Here is a 26,266-nt window from a genome sequence, read left to right as displayed (position 1 = left end):
GCTTATTAGTAAGATTTAGAGCTCAATCCTCACATTTAAGATCATTTCCATCTTGCAAGTTCTTTCATGAGAGCTGATCTCCACATCTCCTCACATTTAATTGACTCTATAAAGACTGTAAACAAATAAACTGATTTAACAAAAACTAACAGGAAACACACAATTTATTTACAGCCTATGTATATAATTTGTCTGGGTATGACTATATATATATATATATATATATATATATATATATATATATATATATATATATATATATATATATAAATGCATTTAGCAGATATATATAGGATAATATATATAATAGTAACTACATTTTACTAGTCAAAGAGTTTTTAGAATGTTTTCTTGAACTACATTTTGCATATATAAATCCTCTCTGACACTGGGTAAGGAATTTTTTTTTTTCTATAAACTCTTTTCAGATTCTATGTGGCCTCTTAACAGGACCATCTTACAGTGTACATGAGTCCCAGAAGTCTAATAGTTTGCTACATAAGTAAATTTTCAGGGCACAAAACATGATTTCCATCATTTGGCTAATCAACCCTTTCCACTTTCCACAGGTTATTCAAAACCATCAAGAAATAGTGGAAAGTGGGGAAAAAAGGTGAAAGAAAAAAAAGCTGATAAACCTGCTTGATGTACCATAAAGCATTTCAAACATTCCACACAAAAATATTTTTGAACCAAACACATACTGGTGTTCATCCAGGTTTGATATTGCTTCTGTGCAAATAAAACACACTCCTTTTCACACTCATTTCTTCACAAGTGGTTTAGGCATTTACGATTGTGCCATTACACATATGGCCAACACTGAGAGTAAAGTGCTCTGGAAGTTTTCAAATAATGTAGACAGAACATAGCAAAAACATCCTTCTTTGGGATTCCTTAAAGGAATAAAAAAAAAAAGAAAGAAAAAGAAAATGCTGAAAATGTATTCACATTTAGGACATCCAGGATGCTGATGAGTTTGTCTCTTCATCGAAACAGAGAAGTTTACATTACATCACTTGCACACTAATGGATCCTCTGCAGTGAATGGGTGCCGTCAGAATGAGAATGCAAACAGCTGATAAAAACATCACAATAATCCACAAGTGATCAACACAAATCAAGACCATCAGTTCACATCTTGTAAAGTGAACAGCTGCATGTTTCTAAGAAACAGATTTATCAAGAGATTTTATATTCAAATCATTATTTCTGGCTAAAATATAAGTCGTCTATCAATAATATTATTTTCTCCAGTGAAAAAAGTAATCGTCTGAATCAGGAGAGAAATATGCAAAGATCAAGTGAAAACGTGTTTTCTTTTTTTTCCCACTTAAGCTTATTTTATGAGACGGCACCCATTCACTGCAGAGGATCCACTGGTGATCAAGTGAGGTAATGCTACATCTGTTGAGAATAAGAAACAAACTTGTCTAAATCTTGGATGAACTTTTTTTTTTTTTTTGCAAATTTTTTTTTTTGGGTGAATCATTCATCTAAGTGACAAATATCAATTATTCTCAAGTGCCTCTGCTACATATAACCTTTAACACAATCCACCGGTCGCACCTGTGGCCTGCACAGACGCCTCTAAAAACAAACCTCTGCAAATACGCAGAGAAGCCCATTGTGACAAAACTTGAAACTTTCAGGATACAAAGACAGTACAATATAAATCTACAATTAAAAATAAGGTGCTGGAGTGATTATACATTTCATATTCAGTAATAACATATAAGCCAACAGAATTTGGTTACTGGAATACATCTGGATTTGGTTATGGCAGGGAGACTCAGCTACTACATGTTTATTGGCTGAAGAGCTGTTCCAAAACAATGCTCATGTCCCACAGCAAGTTCAGTATGTGTCTATATCTCGTATGGCAGCTTATGGGAATCTCAACTGGTTTGACTGAACCAACAAAGTGTAAAAGTCCATGGCAAGAGTGTGTGAAATGCAGAAATGCAATGCTAAATGCTAATCCTGCAGCTCGCAAAAATGCAGTAAACAAAAATAATGAGAACATTTGTTTTCTTTCTTAAATTCGAGAAGCTTATTTGAACAGTATATAAAATATCTCTATGAGAACAGGATAAGTGAAAATGTGCACAGTTTTAAAGAATTAATCAGTGTCACACACTGTTCAAACACCCGCTGGAAGTCTTAGACCTCACTCGGCATGTTTGGAAACCCCCATGAGAGTGATTCACATTAGATGTGAATCAAAAAGCTCGTGAGGAGCTAATGCAAGCTTTTGGGTTCCAGACAATAAACAATCAAAGGAACTTCAACCTTGTATTCAAAACTAGTTGTTACCAGAGTTAACCCTTTCAGTGGAAAACAGATCTGGGGGAGATGGAAGACCTACGATGGAGTGAACGAAGGGTAGTGCGAGCGATTTGACCTGGTGGAGACTGGACGCCTCACTGGGAGGGGTCATGGGGTGGCTGGGGAGCTGGTTTGCTGGTGTGTCCATATCAGTTGACTTGGGCTCCAGGGCCACAAGGTTGGTGGCATCAGATACCACGGGGTTGCTGACCTGGAAGCACTTCTCCTTGTGAGCTTTGAGCATGTTAGAGAAGCGGAAACGCTGTCCGCAGATGTCACAGGGATACGGTTTCTCACCAGTGTGAGTGCGGCGGTGCCGTTTCATATTGGGCCGGCTCGTGAAGCTCTTTCCACAGATTTCACAGATATATGGTTTCTCTCCTGGAGCAGACAAACAGATTGAAGAACTTGAAACGTGTTGGATGAGAAACGAACTGGACTAAAAAGTAAAGTGTAAAGTAAAACTTGCATACACATTTGAAAAGACAGAAGTAAACATCAGTTCTGTATTACCTTAAAATTACATCTACTTAATTTGATTTAAAAATCACCTTCTGTAGCACACTGAAAAAAAAAAGTGTTTCATTCATAAAATTAAAATATTTTAGGAAAAGGATTCACATCTATATATATATATATATATATATATATTTTTTTTTTTTAATTGGACGAATAAAACACTTTGCATCTTTGTTTTATTCGCACCAACATTATTTGATTTTAACATTTTGGAATAATTTATTTATATAGCATACTTTTATTTAGTCTCACTGGTAACAACCTTTTTTTTAATTAAAACCAAATTTAAAAACTAAAACAAATACTGAATGCTGATTAAGAAACATCTTATTGAATGTGTGTTGATTGTGTTGTTTGGATTGTAGAACTATGCAGTTATTGCCTTTAATTTCACATGGTTACAGTTAATCTTTTAATTTAAGGCCAGTTCTATATAGTTTCAACCCAATTCAAAAACAACAGCTAAATGCTGATATCTGTCCCATTTACTTACTGTGCAGTTACTGCCATTAATTTCAGATGGTAGTGGTTATTGTTTTCAATAGCCAAAAGACAGTTTGGCCTATTAAATACCAAATAAACATCTTGTTTATGCATACTTTCCTTCTTTCTTGTTTTGAATTGGTATCGGAATCGGAATCGGCCATGAAAAATCTGGATCCCTAATGAGAATATATTCATTCTTTTTCTTTTTTTAACCATTTAAATTTTTTTAATGATACAAGATTAGCAAAAACCAAAATCACCAAAGTGGTGGTTCTCACCAGTGTGTGTCTTCAGGTGTTCATCGAAGTACTGCTTCATGTTGAAGTCTTTCCCACACCACTGACACATGAACTGCTTATGTCCGATATGGATGCTCATATGCGACCTCAGCTGGTATTTGTACTGGAATCTTTCACTGCAGTTCTACAACATGAGCAGCAGCATCAGATACAGTAGATTATACTTTACATCTGTGCTCCTCTGCTTATAGTATTTGGACTAAATCTAAATGGATTTGGAATAACAACAACATTTCACAAAGTTAGAAATGATAAAATATTGGACACTGGTTAAAAGACTGGTTCTAATCTATTCATCAAAAAAATAAATAGTGACAAATAAATGTTTCCTGTCTTCCATTAAAAACAAATGTAATCAGTACAACTGTTATCAACATTAATAATAAGTTAATGTTTCTTGAGAAACAAATCAGCATATGGGAATGATTTCTGGAGGATCATGTGACATTGAAAACTGGAGTAATGATACAGAAAATTCAGTTTTGCCATCACAAGAATTAATTACATTTTTATGGATATAAATTGTTTACCGTATTTTTCGGACTAAGTATAAGTCACACCTGAGTATAAGTCACATCAGTCCAAAAATACGTCATGATGAGGAAAAAAACATATAAGTGGCACTGGACTATAAGTCGCATTTATTTAGAACCAAGAACCAAGAGAAAACATTACCGTCTACTGCCGCGAGAGGGCGCTCTATGTTTTCAATGTAGACTACAGGAGCACTGAGCAGCATAGAGCGCCCTCTCGTGGCTGGAGATGGTAATGTTTTCTCTTGGTTCATGTCAAATTAATTTTGATAAATATGTCACAGGAGCAGCCAAACTATGAAAAAAAGTGTGACTTATAGTCTGGAAAATACGGTAAATGGGATTTGAGAATATTAGATTTTTGATCAAATAAATGCAGCCTTTGAAAACATATAACCTATAAGTAGCACGCATGTATGTGCACATGATTACTCTAATAAGATTTTAATGTGAACTGAAAGGAAATGTGACTTTTTCTGAGAACAAGACACAAAATGCAACACCTGAATCTCTCGGGTCTACGACTGATAATCCGCACGACTGAACTCACCTCACACTTGAAGGGCTTTTCTCCAGAATGCTGCAGAGAGTGCACTTTAAGAGACATGCTGCGTTTGAAGGACTTCCCACACGTTTCGCAAGTGAATGGCATGTCCTTTGTGTGAGCTGCAACAACAAACAAAAAAGACAAAATTCATATATTACAAATGACGTCTGCCTCTTGTTTGCCTCAGAATGCTCATAGTAACAATTAACTGATAATGTATTAAAATCTAAAATTAACATCTTAATCACATGCCTCATTGCTCATTTTAAGGATAACAAGAGCGTTAGCTTGTGACATGGTTTAGTGTATAATAAGAAACTGCATTATAACTGCACATACTCGGCTGTCAGTGTGAGATGAGTTAGTGTAACTTGTTGCCTTAAAGACAACTGAGTGGTTCTGGTCAAAGGAAGCACTTCTAGATAAGATATTTCCTCTCTGCTCTTAGGGCAGATTAAACAATACAGCATCTGTCCTCGGCTTAGTCTGTTCTGGATGGTAAAGCAAGGTCACAGCGGTTCTTTTCCCCTGCTCAAAACAGAGCTGGGTATTCCACGATTTTTCTGGGAGGAAAAGCTCTGGGAAGATCAAAATTCAGGAAATTAAAGTACCATACGGTATGAAGGCCTGGGTGTGCTTATTACATCTGCTTGAAGGTAAATTGATAAATTGATTCATTGTAAAGATCCGATTCAAATGAGTGTTTCATTCACAAATCAGACACTAATAAATCTTTCTGAAGTGCATGTGGAACGATTTTCTGTGAACAATTAATTAAATTTCATTCTGTTGCTTGCACAAATCTAGCATATGATCTTGTGGTCTTATTGTAGTCAAAAGCCATTTATTTTCAATTTGGAATCTTAAATGAATAGTTCACCCAAAAATAAAAAATAAACCCTGAAGCCATCCAAGATGTCGATGAGTTTATTTAATCACACAGATTTGGAGAAATTTAGCATTGCAACACTAGCTCATTAATGGATCTTCTGTAGTGAATGGGTGCCGTCAGAATGAGAGTCCAAACAACTGATAAAAACATGATAATAATCCAAAGTACATTATCAGATTTAGGTGAACTTTCCTTCAACAGCTTTAGTCCTTAATTGCTAACATGACACAGAATATTCTTTTTGTGTTACTGCGAGAACTAAGAATTCATACGGGTTTGGAATAACATAAAATTGAGTAAATGATGACAGAATAACCCAGTACTCACCAACCATGTGCTTCCGGACATGTGCCATGGTGTAGAACTTCTTTTCGCAGATTTCACAAGAGAACTTTTTCTCAGCATATCCGTGGACAATCTTGTTGTGTTCGTGTAAAGACCACAGCTTTTTAAAAGCTTTTCCACAAGTCACGCACTACAAAGATCAGAGAAGCTGAATGAATGGCATTAGACTAAACAGCTCTCCCTTAGGGGTCCATGGAAAACACAACAGTATTTTATCATTCTGAGAGAGTACAAAGAACTGCAGAAGACTGAATAATTGCAAAGGGCACCTCTAACTTAAAATGCATTTATATCAAATGAAGCACAACAGCACAATTTCCTTAATTACACCGAATTCCCCATACGTGCTCCATAGAGCAGAGACAAATGAGTGCTGGGTGGTTTGGAGTTGGAGGTGGAAATGGCCTGGCAGACCTGCTTTTGTGGCAGAAAACAGCTGTTCTCCACACCCTAATACAGTCTGAAACTATATATCATCCCAAATCTCTGGTCTCCAGTATCATTCTGCTCTGAAATATGCATTCATAGTAGATTACTAGAAGAGAATACACATAATCCACCTTTGAAAAGGGCAAATGTGCTATAAGAAGACTATATAAGATTACATAAGACTATTAAAGACTACTAAAACTAGTGCACTGACAAGTTAATAATTGTTTTCATGTTCTGACCACTAAGTGAAAATATACAATTTTGTCTAAATATAATAAAAATAAACAAAACTACATCATTTTAAACACTATTAAAAATGTTACACACACACACACACACACACACACACACACACACACACACACACACACACACACACATATATATATATATATATATATATATAATTAAAAGTGTTTTTAAATATTATTTTGAAGCAAGTCTACTGTTAAGTAAATAAGAATAAAACAAGTTGACTTTATTTGATAAGAAATGCAATAAAACATAGTTAAATATTGTTACTATTTAACATTTATTTTCTATTGGAATATATAAAAAAATTAAAAAAAAATTTTTTGAGAAAGCAAAGCTATCAGTTAACCTTTATTTTAAGTAACAACATTTTATTTATTTGTTTTTTATATATAAATAGTTTTTATAGTAGCTCCGGTATAGTAGCTTCTTAAATATAATAACCCTGACGGACATCCAAGTTCCAATTTCATAGTTAAATTAACCAATTTGATTTTATATATATATATATATATATATATATATATATATATATATATATATATATATATATATATATATATATATATATATATATATGAAACTATAATATTACACTATAACTATGAAATTAGAACTTTGTAAAGAATGTCCCAGTTTTTTGGGCACAAATTTTGTGTGGGTCTACTCATGGGTTTTGTGTCTAAATGATTGTGTTTTTTAGTTTTTGTGTTTTGATGGCTGGGTCCAGCTTAACTGTTGTTCCCTTCTGCTATTCCTGCATGTCTCTCTTTTTATTGTATTATTTGGAATCAATCACTAAACTCTGACTTTGCACCAAATGCTTGTGTAAAATCAGCCATATAGTTTGACCTTATTAACATGTACAGACAAGTGTGTGTACCTGTATGTTTTTCTCACAGTTTGTCTGATGGTGTAGCAGCAACTCGCTCTCAAGTAAAAAGCGCTTGCCGCATTTATTGCAGATCTGCATGCGGTTGTGGGTGACGTTCATGTGCTTCTCCAAGTACCAGCGGTTGTTGAAAACACGAGGGCACTTCTTGCAGGAAAAGTGCTGCTTTTCTTCGAGCTTCACCTTCTGTCCCAGACTCTCCTGGTCTTTACTCCTCTTCCCCCCCTCCCGTAGTGCCGTGTCATTTAGCGTCTGTCTGGCGATGGTGTCCACGGCATTCCGTCTTTCCACGGTGGTGCATCCTGTTTCTGGAATGTCATGATTGTTCTCTTCTTCATCCTCATCGTCTTCGTCATCGCTGCAATTTTCCATCCCTTGCTTTCTGTGTTCATACTCTTCTTCTTCGTCCTCACCAACATCTTCATTATCATCCTGTGCCTTACCCTCCACCACACTGGCGAGGAGGGATGAGGTACTTGAGATGACGCCCTTGGCATCAGACCCTTTAGAAACATTCAAAGTCTGGTTGTTAAGATTGACCTCCACGATAATCTGCTGTCTGTTAAAGGAGACTGAACTATCCTGGGATCCCGCTTCATTTAGACCGGCTCCTCCCTCTATTGTGCATAAGCTCCGCCCTCCTCCTCTAGCCACTCCCCCTCCACTGTCATCTTTTTTGTAGAAGTGTTTGGCTTGAGGGCTGGAGTGGACGCTAGATGAGTGTGTTTGCGTAACTTCCCTACTGACCCCACTGCCCTCTACAAGTTGTGTGTACATCTTCTCAAGCTCCTTCATCTTGTAGATCTGACTGGAGGCATTGCCTCGCCTGTCTGTGTCTGCCATCTCATTGGACCCAAGCAGCTCGTGGCAGGAACTCATTTGGAGCACAATGGCCACCTGTAGGATTTCAAAGATGGAGATATAGATGAAGTTAAGGATTTGGATACTCAGCACCTCGAAGGCCAGGTTTATGCGGTGCGGTGGTTGACTCTGGAAGAGGAGGGCCTAGATGTAGGGGGTATGGTCACCCAGCACGTCCTTCTGGGAGGAAAAGGTACGGTGGGACACCAGCACGAGGTCCACGGCGTTCAGGCTGGTAGAGATGCCTGTCCATTAAACAAGTGAAGTGCAGCGCTGCATCCTCCAGCAGAAAGAACTCAGCAGCAGTCCTCTCCTCTATGAAATAAGACAGGAGAAAAGATATATTAAACTTACAATTCATTGGCAAATATAACAGAACAATTACATATAGCCACATGGAAAACAGAACAAGAATATATATTTAGCTAGTAACTAGATTTGCATTTCTTGAATGAAATGTTTGCAGGGCGGTTTTAATGTGTTTTTATTTTTGGCTATTAACAATCTGATTTATAACATTCAATTCATATCTCTGATTCAATGATTAATTTGTGTCACCATTGCAAAACATTTATATACCGTTTTAATCTTTAATAATATTTTGAAATAGTTTTATTTTTATATTTTCAGTTTTCATTTCAAAATTTAGTTTTAGTAATTTTGTTATGTGCTTTTGCCATTTTTTTGTTTAATTTTCATTTTTAGCAATTTTAGTACTTGAGTTTTTCATTTCTGAGTTTGTCAATATTTAGATTTTATTTCAGTTTTATTTCAATTAACATTTATTCAAACTTTTCATGGAAATAACAGCACTGGCTAATGTATAATAAATCTTTAGAAATCTCCATGTAAGTAAAAAATATAGGAAAATATTGCTGTTTATTTTATATTGGTAAATATAAGTACAAATTATTAAATTCCTTTTCTTCATTATTCCAAAACTGTGGAAAATATGATTGATTATTGTTAACTCACAAACATTTTGTTTGTACTTGGTTTAGTATTTGGTATCTACTTGTCAAAAAAGGTGGTCTGGTTGAAATTGTTTCCTCCAATTTGAAATGATTCTTTAAGCCATTTCAGAGCAAAATATTGCTGTATATATACAGTTTATAGTTTAAAAACAGAGGGAAAAATATTTTAATCATAACCCCACCCCTAGAAATATCTCATTTTAAAGTAACACTCTATGAAGTTTGATAAAAACCATCAGAACACATAATAATACATTTCTGCACAGAAGTTTATTTCATTCACAGCAGCCTTGAAAAAAATATCAAACAATGCGCATCTAAAAGTGAGAAAGGCCTATGCCCTCCCCTTCTGCAACCAAGGTTGGCTTATTTTAGATCAGGAAGGACGAGGTTTCAATCTGTACAGCATCTCTTTAAAAACTCCACGGTGGAAAAGGAAAGAAGGAGGGAGAGGCATCAAGTGAAAAGAGAAAAAGACAAACCAAGTGAGAGGACTGAAAAGAATCATGCAAAAAGCACATTGATATTCAGAGCCGTGCGCTAACCATTAGCTTCCTCGTCCTGCGTCCTGTCTCTCTGAGTTATCATTATGCACGAGACAAAACACTGGCCAGTAAACAATTAAAGAGAGCAAGGACCGTAAATATCAGACTCTCCAAACAATTATACGGACTGGTTATGCCGACTTTTATGTGACTAACAACAAGCAGAATTAACATTCTTACTTTTTATCTCTGTAAACAAGTTTGTTTTCAGAAGCCATTATAAGTCCAAATGATCTGTTGAAATGTCACCCAACATTAAACAGAATCGACAGAATAAACTATTATTTAAAATACAGTCAAATCCATCCACATATGTACTCACTGTAAACAAACCAATACACAAAAAGATGGATGCACCAAAATGACAAACTGAGATATGACTGACTGACTAAAGAGTGCAAATGTAATTCAATATGCACTTAATTTTTGACATTTTGTCTATTTGGAGGTGGATTATTATTGGGGTAGAGTAAAACCCTGCAGCTAAACACAAAACAAAAGTCGCCAAACCTAGTTCAGAAGCTTTCGTGCAGCTCATTTGGATAAATAAAATCCCTTAGTGCCGTTAGGAATAATTGAAAAGAGATAAGGGGTTGTTTTTCCAAAACAATACTTAGTCAGCTGTATCAAATTCAAAACTGGCATCATAAAATATTTCTGAAAGACAATAAACTGGTTTGAGCTGTCGTGAGTGTGCGCTTATTGCATGCCGTCCTCGCACTCCTCAAGAATTTCTTGTCACTCTCTACTACACTGTGGAATAAAAAGAGACTAAAACTGACATGAATGTATATAAGTGAAAGTGACATTCGGCCAAGTATGGTGACCCATACTCAGAATTTGTGCTCTGCATTTAACCCATCCGAAATACACACACACAGAGCAGTGAACACACACACACACACCCGGAGCAGTGGGCAGCCATTTATGCTGCGGCGCCCGGGGAGCAGTTGGGGGTTCGATGCCTTGCTCAAGGGCACCTAAGTCGTGGTATTGAAGGTGGAGAGAGAGCTGTTCATGCACTACTGCCACCCACAATTCCGTCCGGCCCGAGACTCGAACTCCCAATCTTTCGATTGGGAGTCCGACGCTCTAACCATTAGGCCACGACTTCAATGTTGTATTCAGTAGTTTCCAAGCAATTTGGGCAAGCTTGCAAATTGGGAAGCATATTCACTTGCTCTTTCTGTTCGAAAATTGAGACTAGATGTCAGAATGAAATCATGTTCACTGGCATCATTAAAATTAAACAAAAGAGTGCAAACAAATCTCTTGACTGAGGTAAGTATAAAATCAATCATTGCATTTATTTGATCAAATGCAATAGAAAATGCAATATTGTGAAACATTCTATTGTTTTCTATTTTAATGTATTTTAAAATGCAATTTATTCCTTTTATGCAAAGCTGATGGATATTCATTTTGAAATTTGCCATTAATTTATCAGTATTATAACATTTTTATTTAAAGATTAACTTTGTTTTTTGTTAGCAAATAATGCAAATATTGGGGAAAGGAGCATAGACATTAAATCTCCAATATTGATAGCTAGTGATAAATATGGCACAGTTATATAAAGTGTGTCCGAACTTACTACTGAACAAAGACCATCCTCTTATCACACTCACAAATCTGAACTTTGGGTCAACTATGTTACTCACCCCACACAGTAGTTTGCTGCTCACTAACACTCCTACACCAAGACCTTTGCCAAACCTTGTTAAACATGTTGTTACCAGCAACATGGGTAGTGTAATGCTCCTCATTCTGATTCATAAAGCTGAACTCAATGCACAGAGACCCATACTGCTTTCATGTAATAAGAGGTGACTCAGGGCTGCTGGCCAGGCCCGCTGGTATGCACTTGGCTGAGGACGTTCACCACAGTGCCAGGCAGCAGAGAGCAGAGCAGTGGGGGAAAGAGATCTATCCTCAGTTGGCTTTGACTTCAGCAGTCTCCGCACCTCCCAAATCGACCCACTGTTTCTGCTGATATGTCTTCAGAGAGATTTGAAATGCCCACATTTCAGATTAGTTACTTTTTCTCTTTCTTTTTCTGAAAGACATTAATACATTTATTCAGTAAGGATGTGTTAAGTTTATCAAAATTATCAGTGATTAGTAATGTTACAAAGATTCATATTTCAAATTAACGCTGTTCCTTTCTATTCTTCATAGAATCTTGAGAAGAAAAAAAAGTGTCACGGTTTCCACAAAAATATTAATCACCACAAGGTTTTTATTTTTTATTTTTTATGGATGCTGAAAAGTCAGCTTTGCTATCAAAGGAATAAATTACATTTTAAAGTATATTAAAATAGAAAATGGTTATTTTCAATTGCCGTAATTTTTCACAATAGTGCTGTTTTTACTGTATTTTTTTAAATTCAAATCAATGCAGCTGTTGAGAGCATAATATATTACTTTCAAAAACATTTTAAAATTGTACTGAACTCGAACTTTTGAACAGTATTCCATAATTTAGTTAACCTTCTAGTTTATGAACTGCCGTGATTTAAACAACAACCAATTAGTATAAGTCAGAATCACATCCAACTGTTTTAATAAAATTGAACACAATTTTAGTGCCACACAAAGAAAATTTTACTTTGAAAGTTCTACGAAAAATTCAGAAATGTCACCACAAAAACATTTTTCCAATGAGCCTGGATTGAATAAAAACTACAGAAACTATATTTTAAAACATCTCATCTCAATAAGTTAAGGTGATTTTGGATGTCTTCGGTGAGAATCATGGGAGCAGACAGTGATCTCACACTGAGTTCTGAAACAATGCAGTAACTGTGAAGAATACTGACCAACCTCTCAACAACTTCTGATGAACTGCTCACATTTTCAGCAACCCACCAAGATGTCAATCCACAATACAAACTCAACAAACCACAGTAACAAGCCACGGGAATTTCATCAACTTTTGAATTATACAGAATCAACTGGTATTATTATTATTAATAATACAGAATAATTGGTATAAAGGGATGTGAATTTGGGATCCTATCTGAAATAGGTGGAATTTGATTTACTTACTGATTTAAGGGTGATTTACTCACCCTTATATACAGAACACAACAAAAAAAATCAACATAAAAGTGGTTGATATATGACTTAGTTACGCAGTCTCCTGAAATCATACCATAACCTAATGTGAGGAACAGACCTACATTTAAGTCATTAAATTATTCACTGAAAACAAATTTCATTCATACTTCCGCATATTCAAACTTAGCACATTGTGATAAATTATAAGGCACTTACCTTAATGTGCCAGATTTACAGTCTTGTTCAAAATAATAGCAGTACAATGTGACTAACCAGAATAATCAAGGTTTTTCGTATATTTTTTTATTGCTACGTGGCAAACAAGTTACCAGTAGGTTCAGTAGATTCTCAGAAAACAAATGAGACCCAGCATTCATGATATGCACGCTCTTAAGGCTGTGCAATTGGGCAATTAGTTGAATTAGTTGAAAGGGGTGTGTTCAAAAAAATAGCAGTGTGGCATTCAATCACTGAGGTCATCAATTTTGTGAAGAAACAGGTGTGAATCAGGTGGCCCCTATTTAAGGATGAAGCCAACACTTGTTGAACATGCATTTGAAAGCTGAGGAAAATGGGTCGTTCAAGACATTGTTCAGAAGAACAGCGTACTTTGATTAAAAAGTTGATTAGAGAGGGGAAAACCTATAAAGAGGTGCAAAAAATGATAGGCTGTTCAGCTAAAATGATCTCCAATGCCTTAAAATGGAGAGCAAAACCAGAGAGACGTGGAAGAAAACGGAAGACAACCATCAAAATGGATAGAAGAATAACCAGAATGGCAAAGGCTCAGCCAATGATCACCTCCAGGATGATCAAAGACAGTCTGGAGTTACCTGTAAGTACTGTGACAGTTAGAAGACGTCTGTGTGAAGCTAATCTATTTTCAAGAATCCCCCGCAAAGTCCCTCTGTTAAAAAAAAGGCATGTGCAGAAGAGGTTACAATTTGCCAAAGAACACATCAACTGGCCTAAAGAGAAATGGAGGAACATTTTGTGGACTGATGAGAGTAAAATTGTTCTTTTTGGGTCCAAGGGCCACAGGCAGTTTGTGAGACGACCCCCAAACTCTGAATTCAAGCCACAGTACACAGTGAAGACAGTGAAGCATGGAGGTGCAAGCATCATGATATGGGCATGTTTCTCCTACTATGGTGTTGGGCCTATTTATCGCATACCAGGGATCATGGATCAGTTTTCATATGTTAAAATACTTGAAGAGGTCATGTTGCCCTATGCTGAAGAGGACATGCCCTTGAAATGGTTGTTTCAACAAGACAATGACCCAAAACACACTAGTAAACGGGCAAAGTCTTGGTTCCAAACCAACAAAATTAATGTTATGGAGTGGCCAGCCCAATCTCCAGACCTTAATCCAATTGAGAACTTGTGGGGTGATATCAAAAATGCTGTTTCTGAAGCAAAACCAAGAAATTTGAATGAATTGTGGAATGTTGTTAAAGAATCATGGAGTGGAATAACAGCTGAGAGGTGCCACAAGTTGGTTGACTCCATGCCACACAGATGTCAAGCAGTTTTAAAAAACTGTGGTCATACAACTAAATATTAGTTTAGTGATTCACAGGATTGCTAAATCCCAGAAAAAAAAATGTTTGTACAAAATAGTTTTGAGTTTGTACAGTCAAAGGTAGACACTGCTATTTTTTTGAACACACCCCTTTCAACTAATTGCCCAATTGCACAGCCTTAAGAGCGTGCATATCATGAATGCTGGGTCTTGTTTGTTTTCTGACAATCTACTGAACCTACTGGTAACTTGTTTGCCACGTAGCAATAAAAAATATACTAAAAATCTTGATTATTCTGGTTAGTCACATTGTACTGCTATTATTTTGAACAAGACTGTATATATGTGCAAATCTGAATGAGAATAGTGCAACCTTTCAGAGCCTTTGGTAACTTTGTTTTATTGAAAAGCGCAATGCCAAAATCTTTCAAAACATCTCCTTTTGTAAAATACACAATAATAACTGACAACATAATTTTATTTTTCAGATCACATCTTTAGCAACAGTACATCCATGGCACAGAATAGTGACACTTTTGACCTTCAACTAAACTGTTGGGCACTCTGTATTGATGAAAAACAAGCATTATCATGGGAATCTAATCAGGCCGCTATTAAAGAGACGAGAGACTAATCGCGGTCCTCCTGCACTCTGGATTCTTCCACTTCCTGTGCTGCCAGCTTGAAGGGAAGTTTCATAGCACTGTAAAATGCAGAGGCGCTGCTGTCTGGCGCCGTTTCCTCATCAATCATACACAGATGCCAAGCAATGACTCGGCATCTGGTGTCCCTCGAACCAAGACAAGATGCACAATTAGAAATGACCTGCAATTCAACAGAGCACTAAAGAAAGCCTGGACCTGGTATTGGAAAGAAGGTAACAAAAAATGAATAACAGAAGATCCTTAAGCTTAAAACAACACAATTTTTAAATATTTCAAAGATTTTCAATATGGATGTTATTGCTGCCATCAAGATTGAATAGAAAAAGATGAAATAAACGCTAACTAAAAGTATCACCTTTTTAAAATCCATTATGGTTTTAGTTATTGTTTTGCTTATATATATATATATATATATATATATATATATATATATATACAAACACACTTAGATTATGCATACAAAAAGACTTTAAATTATAAAATATTATTTTATATGATATTAGATATGTCTTTATATAGAATATATATAGAGCAAAATTTAGAGCATATTTTATAGAGAATTTATTATTCCAACTTTTTTACTATTATTTTTTTACTGTACAAATATTTTTTACACACACATATATATATATATATATATATATATATTTTTTTTTTTATGTAGACAGAGAGATGGATTAAGATTCTTTATGAAAAGATATATAATTTAACTTGTCAGCTGTCTTTTTTATATTCCATATATACATATACAAGCACTGAAAAATTACAACCATCTTATTAAGGTATTATTTGTTGTTCTAACTTTAATTTTTATATATATAGAATTCATAATTTTTCAGTTATAAATTTTTATTTATTTTACTTTTAATTTTTTACAGACAGATTATGCAAACAGACAGACTATTAGTGCCTATTTTCATTAAGCTGAGGACAAAGAAACTTTGGGTATGAGGTGGAAAAGCCATAAAAGATTCAGTTTTTCTTTCTGCTCATGAGCAGATTTTTTTACTTTTGAACCCCTGTGTACCAGTCAACCTCTCAGAAGTGCCCCTTTCCAAGGTGACGGAACTGTCCTCAGAGGACCGAAAAAATGAGACGGAGAAACAGAAGCCCTGGGTGTCTGTGGATGTGTGTGGTATTGCTCGATGCCTATGCCCTTCCCGATCCAATCAGGACACACGTTCAGTCCTGACCTTGAGCTAGACAGACAAACACTTACAGCCCTCACGGAGAAACCCAAATGACTTACGGCCTCTGTATGTGTAGTAAATTAGCAAGACATTTTCAGTCATGAGCAGGTCTGTGTGTGAGAAATTAGAAAGACAGAGAAAGAGTTTTTCATCATGATAAAAGGCTACAACAGTGATTCTTCATTGTCGGTACTAAAGTAAAAATTCGCCCAAAAAAAAAAAACAAAAAAAAAAACATTTTCTTATTTACCTGTATAATTTGCTTTTGTCTGTGAAACACAAAAGGCATGGATGTCCAAGCTGCTCTTTTCCATAAAGACGAAAGTTAAAGCAAGACTGGAACAACATGTGGCTGAACGATCTCTTTAAGGTCTCTTAGATAAAGATACAGTCTTCTTATCAATTCAGACTAGCCAGCGCGGTTGATAATTACACACTGTCAGAGAGCTGTCACAAACCACAGCATCACGTTCACTGAGAAAACCTCCTGAACCATAACACCTGCCAGTTCACAGAACAGGGCGGTTTGGATCAGCTGTCTGACTTGAGCTGAATAATGTGAGCTTTAAATACAGGCAAAGCACTGGCAGAACAGAGGGTGCAGTACGACTCCATAAGAGAAACATATAATTCACTTCTGTCTGCATTTGTCACACTGGTCTTTAGGGTTTCCTCCTGAATTCACAAATGCCAGGCATTTCAAATCAAAATGTGAGATGTATTCAAAACTAAACTTAACTGTAGAAATAGGCTACAGAAAATATTTTTTTGTCTAGGCTTTACTAAATTATATGTTTTATTGCATAGACAATTCTGTTTAAATGTTTGAGGCCAAACATGTTCAAAACTGTTGCATTAAGTGGAAAACTTACTCTAACACAAATGAATTAGACAAAGATAAACATTTCCCGTAGGTGAGAAAATATTGTGGATAGAGGGTGTCATCCATCCCTTCATCTAATTACCAAGTTCAATCAGAATAAGTGATTAGGGATGGAGCTCCCCTGTCAGTTGTTCTTCAGGTTCAGGAGCTAATTAACAGCAGAATGGAACAGAAGCCAGTGAAAGCTCTTTTCTGAGGAGGAAAGGAAGCCAGAATCTCTTACCTTTCCTATGATTTTAGTAAAACAAAGGAGGATGGCAGGTGTTTATGTCCAGCAAATGCTGCTCAGGGAAGTCATCATTGGCATTGACTGAGACTAAAAAATTCACAAGAAATCCATCGAAAAATCTGAAAACTGGAAGTCTGCGCTGAGACCGTGTTATCATTTTTACGGCAACATTAATGCATTAAGTATCTCTCATAACCTTTGAATACTGCAAGCGTCTTACAACATTTATTTTATTACAAACCACATGAGAATGTCTACGACTCACTGCACTTTTCCTGTGCCGACTGAGGCAGATATATTTCGAAGACTTCCCATTTCCGTCTATATGTTAATGCAACCAAGAGCAACAGGATCGCAGTTTGAAAAATGATGTGCCAAGCAGGGCATGAAATTGAGCTAGACAAACAAACAAAGGATTTTACCTCTAATGTGTCTGCTGCGTCTAATAATAAAGGATGTGCTTGACAAGGTGAGAGAAATCAGGTTCTCATAAAAGAGACAGTATATCCACAGCCAGAACCATTTGGCGCCATAAACAAAGCCGTGTGAGATCACTGTGACAGCGCTGGGAGAGAACCGAACATTTATATTCGCAATGAAAAGGAACAGCAAACAACTTTGCAAAATACTAAAATCTCAGGGGCCGAATCTTTCTCGAAAGAGAGCAAGAGAGAGAGAGAGAGAGAGAGAGAAATCTACTTGCAAAAGTAATAACTGTACAAAAGTCATATTTTACCTTAAATATATATTTATAAAAACAATATATATTTTCTAATTACAAACATAAATGAATATAAAAATAGTAAAGTATCTATACACCGTGGTAATATTTTGTTGCACTGCCTTTAATTTGACTTCATTTTAGATTTTTATAAAATGATACACTATCATTCAAAAGTTTGGGATCAGTCTGATTAAAAATAAATAAATAAATAATAATAATAATAAAATAAAATAAAAATAATAATAATAATAATATTTTATATATATATATTTTTTTTTTTTTGAGAAGGATGGACATTAAAAAATATATATATTTCAAATGAATGCTGTTTTATTTTATTCATTAATTTACTGCAATCTTCTTTTCATTAAAGAAGCCTGATAATAAGAATTGTTTCATACCATATTAGCATATTAAAATGATTTCTGAAGGGTCATGTGACACTGAGTCTGTAATTATTATCAATTGTAATAATTTCACAGTATTACTGTTTTTGCTGTATTTTTTATTTGAGACTACAACAAAGGTTCCAATCCAATTTTTTTGAAAAAGTATTTTACAGCAATTAACTATTTTGTAGTACAAAAACACTGTATTTCAATAATGAGAGTTAAAAAAAGAGAACAATATGAATGAAAAAGAAAAATTGATTAAATGTCTTAAAGATAAGAATTTTAGGGGAAGAAATATGGTTTTATCCAAATATTTTATACTCTTCCTTTCGATGTAGCTCTGAAGTATGACCCTGACAAGTTCTTGACAGATTTCCTGAGATTCGCCCATTTCTCTCATAAAGCTGAGCAAGCATATGTTGTTGGAACAGAACTTAAGCTTATCCAATGCATGAACTGAATTATCAAGGTTGTAGACTGTGATCTGCTATGTCACCATGTCCAGAGCATGACGGCCAGGAGAATTCAGTCTGAGCTATGTGAAAAGCAGCTGAGTCAGGACTTCTGGCCAAGAGAAGAGCCTGTGGGGTTGGCATGTCTCTGCCACATAAAGCACAAACACAAACTGCCACAGATCTGCAACTCCTCTCCATGTACAGACTCTGGACTTAGCATGCAGCAATGTGAGGAACTGAACCTGACAACATAGAGACTGAGTAAGACAACTGTGAAATAGGCAAATAAATGTCTTCTCTTTCCCATAACCAGAAAGGAGAAGGAAATTATGTGTGTTGATAATGAGTGAAATTGTAAAGATTCAGCAAAAATAAATAAAATGACACCGAACAGTTGCTGGTAGCCTTTTACTTCCATTATATTTTTCCCCATACTATGGAAGTCAATGGCTACTGTCAACAGTTTGGAACAACTTAAAGGTGAGTAAATTACAGAATTGTAATGTTTGGGTGAACTGTCTGCCTCTTCAAGAAGCACAACTATTTATCATTTTCAATGTTGGTTATAATAGGATCATAGCTTGAGTTGAATGCTGGGAGCCTTTTGAGGAGCACTTGTCACATGAATTAAAGTGACTCCAACAGCAGAGTACTGAGAGACAACGAAGCCTCAAAGTCAAGGGTGGCCAGGAATGTCCTGAATTACATAAGAACCCTCTGCTTTTTTCCAGGCCACAGCACTAAAGGACAAGACTGCAGAGTTTAGCAGGAGTCGTTCTATTTCAGTTCTTCCTAAAGTACACATTTTCACAATGCTTTCATGAGGAACAGTTAACAAAGGGCAGATTCATGTGCATTCACATTAGGAAATCATCATGCAACAATTCATTCTAGAGTGCATTCGATGCATTTATTCATTTATCTTAGGCTTTTTCAGTAATCAGTATGCATCTAAAAACCCATGTTGACCTTGGTTTCTTACCACCAATGCTTAACTGTCAATAGTCACCAAGTGCAATAGATGCAGCTGAAAAAATACAGCTCCTTTTCTGTTATTACAGAGTGTTTGGGAAATTAAACATTAAAGGTCAATGTTATCATCAAGTGATATTCTGGTGGTGATTGTCTAAAATGTATTATATTCTCATAAAAGATGCATTAATGCATTAAAGGAGTTCTTAGGGTTCAGACTCCTTTCACATGCCAACCATCAATAGACAATGCATATTAAACTTAAGGTTTTGTCTACTACAGTCAAAGAGTCAAACGAGCTACTGGAAGTCAAAAAGACAGTGTGGTGGCACTAAAGTACCGACCTGACCCAAATATCAACCCAACTTCCAGATGTGACGAGGCCTCTGGATTACAGCACCACTGTACTACAATAAACATGCTGTATTTTTAACTAGTATTCCTAAAATCAACAGTGCTTTCTTCCCCGCAACCGCTCTGATGCTCTTCATGGGTTTACTAAGAATATAAAATATTAAAATACTAAATTCTACTAAAATACTCAAAAAAAAAAAAATAAATAAAATATATCGCATTTATCATTCTTTTCTTATTGTACCATTTTAGTCCTTTATGTATGATTGTTATGTTTTAATGAGTTTAGTCTGTGAGTTTAAATTAAAATAAAGATTAATAAAATTAAAAATTAAACTTTAATGAGTTTAATCTGTTTTACAGATGTTACAAAAAGTGCAATTGGTAGTCAAGGAAATACTAAAGAAAAATTATGCATTATTATTCATAAATTATTATTCATAAATCAGCTTTGACAATATTTAATCATTACACTTCAACATTAGTAACAATTATTATTCAATATTATTACTAATAATTATTTGCTAACTTATGTTTGTTCTGGGCTATGTGACTAATTGTATTTAGGAGTAGCAACATTCGGATTTTTAAACTAATTTAAATGGTATTTAAAGTATATTGTTTCTGCTTCTCTTAAAAAAAGTGCAGCGCCTTCAGCATTTATTTGGAGACTCACAGTTATTGCACAACTGAAATATGAACTCTATGGATGGGGGATCCACAATTTTTTTGAGGTCATGTAAAGTTAACATAGTTGTGAAATGAATCCGGTCTCATCCCATGCAACAAAGTATCTAATTTCAAAAGTACATTTGGATTAAAAACAATAAATACATTTGATTTTATATACATCAATGTCCACAAAATGCACCAGTCACGTCGTGATCCTCCACACTGATATGAGAGAATTTAACTCTTTAAATGCAACAATGTAGCTATTGTGGCCGTTGCATTCTTGTAAACCTTCCAATTTCAGTGGCTGTCGGCGTTCTGTGCAAGTTGCAAACTTCATTTCGCGGTTAAATTTATTGGCGACATTACATTATCTAACACATTCAAAACTCAGACACATCCCGGGACAAACTAATGCAAGTTTTAAATCGTTTAAAATGACAAGAAATAAAATATGGATCTAAAATGATCAAAATGTCGTTGTCTACTGTACCATTTTGATCCGGGGTCTCTAGCATAGCACTCCGTGATTAACTCCATTTGCGCAGGACTTCCGCTCTCCATGTAACAGTACATTGGATTTTCACATTTCTTCAGTTTTCCTTCCCCTCACTGTTTTTTCCGCCGTGCTAGCAGCATTCAGACGGACAAAAATGCAGAGGCTGCTTTTGCAGTAGGAATTTGGTGATTGGAGCTCGGGGATCATATGGGCTTTTGTCAGAAGTTTTAAAGGGCCATTGCACTGTATAATTTTTTCATGCCTGAGCTGTAGTCTACATCTACTGCTAAAAATGTGTAAATCAATAGGAGCTGCCCTTATGGGGACATGGAGAATTTGTCTCCCAGGTGCTCATGACCTTGCATGTTCGACATCATCTCACTGTGCGCATGAGATCATGCTGAATTCTGAAACAGCAGGCAACCAGAGTAATAATATCCCTTTGAATATGCATACTTTTTTCTTTTTTTTTTTTAAAGTAGGATGTCTGAATATACAGTATTTGTGAAACATACGCAAACTAAACCCAGATGACACTGCACCTGCTGAGACTGTGAGCAAGCAGTAACCACTATTCCATGAGGCACAGGAATGAAGGAACTGTTAGGTGTGAAATGTTAAATAAAAAAAAAAAAAAAAAAAACTTCTAGTTAAAATAAATGGAGAAATGTGATCCGAGCACTTATGTTTCAGTACGTTAGGTACAAATAAAATTGCTCTTTGTGGTTAAACTGTACTTTTATGATTGTCAGTATGTGTGTACCTCTATAAAAAATTTATACAGTTATACATTTACTAAAGAACAATTTAAAACAACAGCCAAAAGTGAATTCTTCATCAGAAAATTCAGTTCATACTTTAGATGCAGGCAGTGCAGTGGTTGTCAATTTTGATCCTGCTGTACATCCAGCAATTTTGGATGGACGGTATCCTCACTTATAGCACAGGGCCAAATAAAAAAGCAGACATTCTTGTAGTGGACAGACATGCTTGAGATTGTCCTACGAAACTTTTATACACATTTTAATGCATCTCACTCAACTGCACATTTGGATGAGTCACTGAAACGTGAATTAGGTGTTGCTACAAGAACACATTTCACAGAATACACATTATACAGAACACTTATAGGATTTCACAAACAAATGTACATTTATTTACAGTTGGCGAGATCTTTTTAGTTATATTTAAATGGTGTATCAATAAGCATAAAAAGCACTGAGGGCAACCTTTTAAACACATTCATTTGAACAAAACTAAACATTTCCCATCCATGTCTACTATTGATTTGTTTAATACAACTAAAATCTTCAAAAGACTGAGGTAAATGGCTGTTGATATATAACCTGGGCTTTACAGTTGGAGGGTTTCTATGCTCTTTTTCTTAGGAATACTAAAAATAAAAGTGTATTAGCACTTGTGACACAGTGACTAATTTAGTTTTAAATGTACATTCATACATAGACATTTTGAAAAATACAGTAGAATGTATGTGAATTACAAATGAAATGATCAAAGTACATACTTCACCAAACTTAGAACGAGCCATTATTTAAAAAAAAAAAAAAAAAAAAAATGAAAGAGGTGGAGACTTATTGCTCCATCTTCTTAAATTCAGCTCAGCTGTATTGACTACTTCGGCTATGACGTCGTCTCCTGGAGGAACTGCGACTGTGGGAGGGATATGACCTGAACGTGAAGACACATCAGAGAATTAGCTTCAGTGAGGCACCTTATTAAATTCAAACAAGACAGTTTCAAAAAAACGTGGATATATTTATGATATACATGGACCTGCGGTCAGAGCTCTCACTTCTTCGATGCCCTCTTCTCCTGCTACGACTCCGGCTGCGGCTAGAATAACTATCATTAGAGTCAGACCTGTATTTCCAGGATTAAAAGACATAATTAAAAATAATAAAGCGACACTAGTTTGCAACCAAAATGCATGAATAATTTTGGCTCCATGCTCACCTTGTTCTGTGGCGACCTCTATACCGACTTCTAGAACGACTTCTACTGGTTGTGTGGCTAAAACAAGCTCACCATGTAATTTTACTTAAACACATTTTATTCCCCATTGCACACATATCAAAGATAAATCTCTTTCAACACTTACCTACGGTAACTTCGGTACTACTTCGAGAACAGGAGTGTCCTCTGCTGTAACTATTCCTGCTTCTGCTGTAGCTCCTGTGTGAACAATTAAAACATACCAAAATTAACTTGACATGAAATATTGGACATAGGAAGACATAAAACATTGTCTGTTGTAACCAACTTGGAAGAGTAGGTGTAGCTCCTTAACCTGCTCCTGGAATGGCTATATGAATGGGACTTACTTCTGTGGCGTCTCCTGTGGCTGGACACAGACCTTGACTTATTCCGAGAGTGATTATGGGATCCAGCCCTTTCTCCTGGAAGAGAGTCTTCTTCACTTGAGCTGTCTTGATTTCTGGGTCTCTGATTTAACCGAGCTGTCTTTTGTACCTCATCAAATAAGGATCCTGGACAGACTCTGCTCTTGATCTCAATCTTGAGACCCTGGGGGTTTCCCTTCAGTTGATCTTGCTGTTTTAGTTATTTTTATAATGAAATATTTTGTAGTAATGGCCTGCGCAACAGTCATGCCTGCCAAAGGTTTCCATTTATTTTCTACTGCTGAGAAAGAACGGTCACCAGGTACAGATTCCTCTGACTGACTGCCTTGAGGTAAAACAGATTCAGTAGTTACGGAGTTTCCTTCTATTTGAGGTTGAACAAGTGCCCTACCATTATTCCGAATACTTTTTAGAGGGGAAAAGCCTATAGTTTTTGGACCTTGTTGCTTAGCTTCTGGAATGCGGTCTGGAGGACGTACATCAACTTTATTTTGGTCCATTGGTTTGCTACGTTTTAAGTTAGTGTCTAAAAGATTGTTATGGATCTCTAGATGGCTTTGAACTGGACATCTCTCGGTATTGCTATTTAGCTTTGATTTTTGGCTTTCAGTCACCTTCCCATTCTTATCAATACCTATAGAAGACTATTGAAAACGTATTTTGTGATGATTCAAGAAATCCTTGATCGCCTCCTTATTTTCTGAGACTTGGTGCTTGATCTTTTCAGCTTTTATATGCCTTTTTGCTCCATCATTTACAGCATCCGAATTTTCTATGTGAAATTGTTTTGCTTGTGTGACCTAATCACCCTCCTCACCTTCATCACCAAACTCCAGTGGAGGCTGCCAGTGAAACGTCTCTTTCAGCTTTTGGTGCTTTTTTGATTTCTTAGCTTTGGATCCGCAAGATCCTGATCTGGAAGAGTTCCTCCTCTTATGCTTGTGCTTCCGCTTGGCTTTCTTCTTCTTGTGCTTTGAGGTTATGTCTGCAGACAGTTCCTCATTGGAAATACCACCCTCTGTAGGCTTTGACTTTCGAGAGGATCTCAACTTATTTATTTTCCTGGAACGTGGTGGGGTTTCTGAAATATACCTAGAGTTTGATCTGGTTCTTGACCTTATCCTGTATCTGTATTGAGAACGAGACCTAGAATGTGTAACAGACCGGCCTGATCAACTATGACTTGACCTCATGGATGATCAAACCCGCTTTTCAGAGCTTGAGCGACTTCTGGAATAAGATCTGCTCCTGGACCTCGAATAAGATTCTCGAGAAGAATCTGGAGAAGAGCTTAATAAGTACTGTGTCCTTTCTGATTCCGATCGATACAATCTGTGTGAGTGATGCGAAGATGAGCGAGTGAAAGAACGAGAGGGTGATCGAGAATGCCTCCTTTCAGCACGGATTGAGTGTTTCGACCTCTTGCCTGAGTACCCAGACATCTCATCCTCAGAATGGGAGATCTCCTTGGTCTTGTTCTTTTTATGCTTCTTTGAATGTTTTCGTTTCTTAGTTTTCTTCTTGCGTTTGGTTTTCTTTTCTTTTCTAGATCGATGATGGCTGGAATATACAGAAGCCTCTGAACGTGTTCTGATCTTGACCTAGACCTTGGGGTGTCACTTCTGTCATCCCATCTGTTTGAACAATTTTTTAAACTTCAAAATCAAACTCTATGTCCCAACAATGTTTTTTTTTTTACAACTTTAAACAATTTCTGAAAGCAAATCAAAATAACATAAACTTAAATATAAACCTTTTAATATAAACCAAGACTAAACTACAAATATTGGTTTGGTAATATTGATAAGCTTAAATGTTTCCCGGCTTGACTGTTAAAAGCAGATGATTGGCTTCCCAGCGGGAGGGGCGGGACATGTGCACACAACCGCCATCTTTGCCGTTACGGGTTTTCCTTATATAGTTGTATTGAGGATTGAGGAAGTGACATGTCTCTTATAAACTGTCTCTGGTTTTAAGACTTTAACTCTTTTTGGTTTACAATACACTATCAATGCTGAGCCATGGATTTCATGGGTTAATTGTTAAGCAAGGACAAATGTTACTAAAATATAAATAGCTTTGGTTCTATAGTAACAGTTTACATTTTGACCCTAGAAAATGTCAGTTTATCTAATAACTGGCGATGCAGAGGAAAGACTCTTGTGATGTTTAAGTAAAAAAGGAGCATCTATTTGTTGAATTGTACACAAGATACAAACGTTTTTACTGTCTCCTCCTGGGGGCATGTCTCTGCGGAGCAGGAAACAGTTCTCTGGCACGGGTGGGATCTCTTCTGGTCAAACCACAGGCTTCTCTCTTTTCACATACTGCTCAGCCTCACCATCATTTTCCTCTGCCAT

The 26,266-nt window shown here is 36.0% G+C and overlaps 1 protein-coding gene and 1 pseudogene across 2 annotated transcripts; both read right to left on the bottom strand.

Moving 5' to 3' along the window:
- Positions 1-704: 704 nt before the first annotated feature.
- Positions 705-21,710, bottom strand: LOC127946407 (zinc finger and BTB domain-containing protein 47-like). Of its 2 annotated transcripts, none has more exons than XM_052542958.1 (6): positions 21,520-21,708; positions 7,517-8,701; positions 5,932-6,079; positions 4,716-4,831; positions 3,612-3,756; positions 705-2,709 (listed from the first exon to the last, which is right to left on the bottom strand). In XM_052542958.1, exons 2-6 carry the CDS (start codon positions 8,402-8,404, stop codon positions 2,306-2,308), a joined length of 1,701 nt encoding a protein of 566 aa, XP_052398918.1. In that variant the 5' UTR covers positions 8,405-8,701; positions 21,520-21,708; the 3' UTR covers positions 705-2,305. The 2 variants fall into 2 exon arrangements, with proteins under 2 accessions (XP_052398918.1, XP_052398919.1); XM_052542959.1 differs by lacking the exon at positions 705-2,709 and adding an exon at positions 3,034-3,509 and having other exon boundaries at positions 21,520-21,710.
- On the bottom strand, positions 19,109-26,266 carry LOC127946107 (NK-tumor recognition protein-like; annotated as a pseudogene).

Source organism: Carassius gibelio, chromosome A24 (assembly GCF_023724105.1).
Source record: "Carassius gibelio isolate Cgi1373 ecotype wild population from Czech Republic chromosome A24, carGib1.2-hapl.c, whole genome shotgun sequence".
Classification (NCBI taxonomy): Eukaryota; Metazoa; Chordata; class Actinopteri; order Cypriniformes; family Cyprinidae; genus Carassius; species Carassius gibelio.
The sequence above is the reverse complement of the archived record's forward strand: the minus strand, read 5'-3'. Positions and strand labels throughout refer to the sequence as shown.

Coding starts and splice junctions, on each gene's coding strand:
- LOC127946407 (XM_052542958.1), bottom strand. CDS start 8,404: ATGAGTTCCTGCCACGAGCTGCTTGGGTCCAATGAGATGGCAGACACA. Junction 6,080..7,516: donor ACTGTGAGAAAAACATACAG/GTACACACACTT, acceptor TGATCTTTGTAG/TGCGTGACTTGTGGAAAAGC. Junction 3,757..4,715: donor AAAAGCCCTTCAAGTGTGAG/GTGAGTTCAGTC, acceptor CTCATGTTGTAG/AACTGCAGTGAAAGATTCCA.